Source organism: Anarrhichthys ocellatus, unplaced genomic scaffold (genome assembly GCF_004355925.1).
Source record: "Anarrhichthys ocellatus isolate YVR2014 unplaced genomic scaffold, GSC_Weel_1.0 scaffold190, whole genome shotgun sequence".
NCBI classification, from domain to species: domain Eukaryota; kingdom Metazoa; phylum Chordata; class Actinopteri; order Perciformes; family Anarhichadidae; genus Anarrhichthys; species Anarrhichthys ocellatus.
In genome coordinates, this window is record NW_022280220.1 from 154,511 (window position 1) to 160,785 (window position 6,275).

The 6,275-nt window shown below is 42.0% G+C and overlaps 1 protein-coding gene across 1 annotated transcript in view; it reads right to left on the bottom strand.

Annotated features, from left to right (window-relative positions):
* The window catches only part of zdhhc1 (zDHHC palmitoyltransferase 1), a 9,324-nt gene that overhangs the window by 2,465 nt on the left and 584 nt on the right, over positions 1–6,275 (bottom strand). Inside the window, 9 exon segments of the mRNA XM_031878655.1 lie at positions 62–176; positions 1,579–1,667; positions 2,332–2,450; positions 2,524–2,679; positions 3,080–3,204; positions 3,648–3,749; positions 4,896–5,071; positions 5,363–5,392; positions 5,394–5,586. Of these exon segments, the coding sequence (XP_031734515.1) occupies positions 62–176; positions 1,579–1,667; positions 2,332–2,450; positions 2,524–2,679; positions 3,080–3,204; positions 3,648–3,749; positions 4,896–5,071; positions 5,363–5,392; positions 5,394–5,585 (1,104 nt within the window). The 5' untranslated portion in view covers position 5,586.

A 6,275-nucleotide genomic window follows, 5' to 3' on the forward strand; every position in this document is an offset into this window, starting at 1 on the left:
TGTGTGTGTGTGTGTGTTTACCTCTGTGTGTGTGTACCTGTTTGTGTTTGTGTGTGTTTACCTGTGTGCGTCGGTGTGTGTGTTCTGCTGCTTTCAGCTCAGTAGACGTTGTGGGCGGAGCTTCTTCCTCCATGACAGGACTGGACACGGTCCTCACTCTGCCATTAGACAGGAACCTGACACACACACACACACACACACACACACACACACACACACACACACAGGTGTTACTAAGACAATTATTTTCCTATTGATCGATTAATCGTTGGAGCTCTAAAGTTAATAAATAATGTGACATAATGGTAATTTAACAAAAGCAAATATTTAAATAAAAATACAATCTTTAATTTTTTAACATTAGAATTGTTTTTTTATGTAAACAATCACTAAATATGACAATAACTAAAAAGATGACATTTAGAATATGACGTTTGTTTGTTTTTAGTACAAATCCCTGATTTTATTTATTTTTTAATAAGCCTACATTTTGGTACAAGTACAACACCCTGACTACTTGTCCTGCTGACCAGCCAATCACAGCACAGTAGTACCAGCCAATCACAGCAGAGTAGTTGTAACTGTCAAGGAGACATGTGTAATTGTTTATTCTTTTGAGTTTATATGGTACCGTATGTGGTGCCTCAATGTATCGTATTTCGTCATGTACTGTATGTCGCTAAGTAACAGGCCACACCCAGAGTTGGCATGGGCATGTGACCGTGGCATTGTGGGTCGTTTGCTCGCGCAGAAGCTAAGCGGAGTAAAGCACCCCAGGTTAAACAGATTCTGCATGTGGTCCAAGAGGTGCACATGGTAAAGTGTTCATTTGTACATATACGTATTTGTGTGTATTGTTGTTGACCTGCCTTTACATTTAAATGTGTTGCATTTTTTGAGATTGTAATTTGTAGTTTATGTCATTATTAATGTGCTAATATGTGCTAGCAACTTGTACTAGCAAATGTCCGTTTGTCAATGGACATTTGCTTGAGAGACTCCACAAGAGCTCGCAATTTACGTACAAATGTTTATGTTTTGTTTGTAGTTTTCACGGTGTCTGAGGTGTCTGAGGTGGAGAGAGCGAGAGGAAGAGAGAGAGAGAACGGCAAATAAAGTTCATCAAGACATCAGTACGAAGCGTCGCCATTTTTGTTGGACCAGTGTAGCTACAGTAGTACCAGCCAATCACAGCACAGTCTCATCTCTTTGTCTGTCCTGCTGGACTCAGTGCTCTGAGAGCTCCAGTATAAATAAAGTCACTCCCAACAGACGAAGGTTCAGAGAGTGGAGTTATTTATGAAGGCAAACACACACACACACACACACACAATACACACGCACACACATACACACACAACGCACACACTTTGTTTGCTTCCCGGAGGTCACGGCCAAAAGAATTCTCCTTTTGCACACTTTGTTTTTTGGTGTTTCCATGGCTATCTATTGTGTTATGAAATGAAGTGTTTACTAAAAAGGCGTCGGGATCAATGGCAGCGAGGCGTGTCTACAGGACCAGAACCAGAACCAGAGTACCAGAACCACAACCAGAACCAGAGAACCAGAAGCACTCACTCTGCCTCCCCCTGCACAGACACAATGTTCGGTTCCTCCACGTCCTGCTGAGGGTTGGTGTAGCCCAGAGTCCCCGAGTAGTTCACGTCCTGAGGGGGGTCAGACCAGAACACATATTTACTGTAATTAAGAGTTATTGTGTGTTTTTGTATTTCAGCTGCACAGTCATGCTAATAACGAAGCTAACAGCTAACAAGAGGAGGTTCACTTCAGTTACATTATGAAAATCAGTACTGCTGAAGGTAAATTATAACATCCTCCTTCCTTCCTTCTTCCGTTATCATTTAAATCGTGTGTTTCTATGAAAATAACCACTCTAGACAGTAACGTTTTCTGTTTATGTTATTTATTATTTATCGATACATTAGTCCTGTATTTTCTCATTTCTTTACATTTCTGATAAGTTTGTCTATCAATCAAGTAGCCGAGCTTTTTTAATGTCAAACCCTGAATAAGTCTATATTTTTAAGGCAACGGTTGACGATGATGTCGTTTTGTGTCCTTTGTAGTCACATGACTAATCAATACTCTACTAGACCATAATATCCTGCCATGTCACCATGGTTACAACGTCCTGAATGAGGAGTTACATTTAAAAGAGGATGTAAAGGTTCATCCTGTGTTGATGTCGCCCCCTACAGTCAGAGAGAGAGAGAGAGTTTTCATATTTACACCAGTTAGTTGTGTGGGTGTGAGAGTGGGTGTGTCGGGTCACATCAGAGCCAACATGGCCACCAGCGGAGCCTCAGTTACCTTGATGAGGTGGAGCGACGGCTCCTTCACTGATCCTGGTTTCCTGGAGTCTCTGCCGTCCTGACGGTGACGGTGACGCTGACGCACGATGTACTCAAAGGTGCTGAGTCGGTTCCACACTGTAACACACACACAGTGATGATGTCACCGCCACACAGACAGACAGACAGGTGTGTGTCTGTGGTGTCTTACTCAGGTAGAGGTGGAAGCAGAGCAGGTGGCAGAGCAGCACAGACGACAGCAGACCCAGAGCGACGGTGACGGCAGCAAGACCGGGAATCACTGCTGCAGCCGACCGGACCGGAGCCACCGGCAGGAAGACAAACCACACGGCTGTCTCGTTCCTCACTACACACACACACACACACACACAAAAAGACACTGACAATAAGTTGATCGGGATGAATTTCTATCATCATGAAAAATGAAGTGAAAAACAGGAGCCTGATTAAAACAATACAGGAATTATCATGTAAGAAAGAACAGACTCACAATGTTGCTATTGTTAAATAATAAATAGTTTTGCTATTATTATCGTTCATTTGTATAATTATTGTCATTTATTATTATAATGTATTGTTGTTTTTATTATTATTATTATTATTGTTCAAAATGCAGCAGAACTTTATAAAGATGTAACAAGATGTAAAGTAAATTGGTTCCAGTGTGTTTTAAGCATATTTTGAGGATTGTCTGGAGATCGATCTCATGCTGGGTCAGAGGTCAGGGGTCAGAGGTCAGGTCTTACCCAGGAAGTGTTTGTCAGAGCGGAGTTTAGACGGGTCCAGAAAGAACTCAATGAAGACGTAAAAGGCAACGACCAGAACCAGAGAGACCCCCAACAGAGCCGAGACCACACTGTGGAGGAACAACCTGCAGGAGACACACAGTACACAATACTGCTAAATACACACAGTACTGCAGAGAACACACAGTACAGCGGAGTACACACATTACTGCTGAGTACAAACAATTCTGCTCAGTACACATGAAACTGCTGTGTACATACAGTACTGTTGAGTACACACAGTACTACTGAATACATATGTCTTGTGTATTTACAAGTTTGTGGGTTATGATCAGCTGGAGCTGACATCCATCTTTGTAGTTTACATTATCAGATATTTAATAAAAGGACACACTGATTTTAAATAACATTCAAATACAGATGTGCACACTAAACGTTCTATTTGTTGTATTACCATCATGGTGGAAAGTCCAAGTATTTGAATTTCCTTTACATTACCAAGAGAGAGACGAGCCTGATGTTGTGAAGGAGAAGTCGTGTTATTTGTTGACGTCAGACACAGACTTACCTGTAGTTCCTGCTGCCCACACAGTTGTTGAGCCAGCGACAGTGATGGTCGAAGTTAGAAACACACTTGTTACAGGAACTGCAATGCTTCGACTTGGGACCCCTGAAACCACACCAGAGACGCACTCTGGATCAATATATAGATATATGTAGAGTATATTACAAATAAAACAAACTAAATAAATCTATATATCCATACAGAACATAATATTTAACCAACATTAAGGTTTTGTTCAAGTGATGAATATATTCTGTTTGAATATTTCATTTAGTTTGTGAATCAGAGGATTAAAAAGTAGCAGTAGTATTCTGACTGTAGTAGTAGTCTGACTGTAGTAGTAGTAGTAGTCTGACTGTAGTAGTAGTAGTAGTCTAACTGTAGTAGTAGTATTCTGACTGTAGTAGTAGTAGTCTAACTGTAGTAGTAGTATTCTGACTGTAGTAGTAGTCTGACTGTAGTAGTAGTAGTAGTCTAACTGTAGTAGTAGTATTCTGACTGTAGTAGTAGTAGTCCGACTGTAGTAGTAGTATTCTGACTGTAGTAGTAGTAGTAGTCTGACTGTAGTAGTAGTAGTAGTCTGACTGTAGTAGTAGTAGTAGTCTGACTGTAGTAGTAGTAGTATTCTGACTGTAGTAGTAGTCTGACTGTAGTAGTAGTAGTATTCTGACTGTAGTAGTAGTAGTATTCTGACTGTAGTAGTAGTAGTCTGACTGTAGTAGTAGTAGTATTCTGACTGTAGTAGTAGTACTAGTAGTAGTAACAGCTGTTAGTAACTCAGACGCTGTCAGCAGACTGCAGGTCTACATGTGACCCAGTTCCTCCAGGACCTCTTGGGGGAAACCAGACCACTGACCTGGTTTCTAACTGCAGCTCAGGATCAGATCCATCACAGTGACTCACAACAGACCTCAGTGAGTACTTTCATTATTTACACTGAGGAAGTGAGCTGCATTAAACATGGAGATACCCAACACTTCTTAAAGGGCCAGTACCCCCCTACTGTCTAAATGTTACTACAGACTGCCTTCAGAGACTACCTGGATGACGTCTGTCCAACTCTCTGGAGGACACACAGGCTCCTACATATCTACATAGATAGATGTTTCATTAAAACATTTTAGGTTTCTGGCTCATGTGACGTCTCCATTCAAACGCCATCTGCTGATGAGCGATGCTATTTGAATGGAGCTTTTTAAGTGTCTGTAATTACTGATGTTAATTCATCTAAACATTCTAGAGTCTACTCACACGTCCACCTGGCAGAGGTAGCAGTGGCAGTTCTCAATGACGTGGGCGTGTTTTGAGCGGTCGAACTCTGGCACCGGACCTCTGTCGCTCTTGGTTCTGACGTTGTGGTCGGCCGGGTCCACGGACACAGCCATCAGGTGGACGCACAGGTGACACACGAAGGTGATTCCAGTACACTGAGGCTCAGCATCAGGACCACAACAAAACCCTGGATGATCAGTGGACCGATAGGGGAAGCTTATTCAAGTCACATTAGCATCATCTACACATATCCAGAATCAGCGATAGTTGTAGTTGTAGTAGTGGCGGCAGCAGCAGCAGCAGCAGCAGCAGCAGTAGTAGTAGTAGTAGTAGTAGTCTGACAGCAGTGAAATATTAGCATCATCTAAAGATACTAAAGGCTACAACCAATAAACCAATGAGCATAATCAATAAGTAACACTGGGTCCATCGGGTCTAAAGGATACGATGTAGCCTGCAGGGATCCAGTGGGGGGGGCAGCAGTGGGACGAACACGCCGAAGCCGGTGACGGCGAAGTAGACGTAGAGCAGCCAGGCCAGCAGCTGGAAGGGGTGCGGAGGCCAGCTCCACCCGTTGGTCCGGGAGCAGAGCGGCGCGTCGGCCCGCCGGAGTCCGTCATCGTCAGCGACCGGCGCCGTGCGGTTCGGGTTCCTACTGCACGCGTCCATCCTGCAAACAAACACAGAATCAAACCCGCTGAGAGGTTGCTTTCAGCCAGAGAGCATGGTCTTCATCACGTGATATCTTATATCTGCTCCATCAGATATTAGAACATAACTGTGCCTCGTCAGTACTCTTAAAAAGTTGTGGGGAAATGTCTCAAAATGTATTAGCGATGTTGTGTACAAAGATTTTTTCTATATTATATATAAGTGTAAGTTTACAAGACAAAGACACATTTGTGTTTTTTACAAAGAGTTTGTAATGTATTTAAAAACTACGCTAAAAATAGTACAGTATTTGAGTAAATGTACTTAGTTACTTTGCACCACCGTGAAACAGAGAAACGGAGAAAGTTCATTGATTATTAGAATCGTTTAGATTGTAATAATGTTATGTCCATCAGCTGATCCACTTCTTCTCTCTGGTATTAGATTATATGACATTTATGAAATTGATTAACAGTTTTTTAAATGTTGTCATCTTACTGAGTAAAACCTGCAGGTTAACCTGGTGGTACAGCTCATACACATACTGATACAGATATTTATTTGATCAATACATCAATATATGAATAATCAGATTGATCCATAATGAAAACACCTGCTGAACTAATTAATAGTCACATTGCTAAATATCCACATGGAGTTTGAGGCTATACTACAGGTGTGGATGATTGACAGCTCGAGGCTATACTA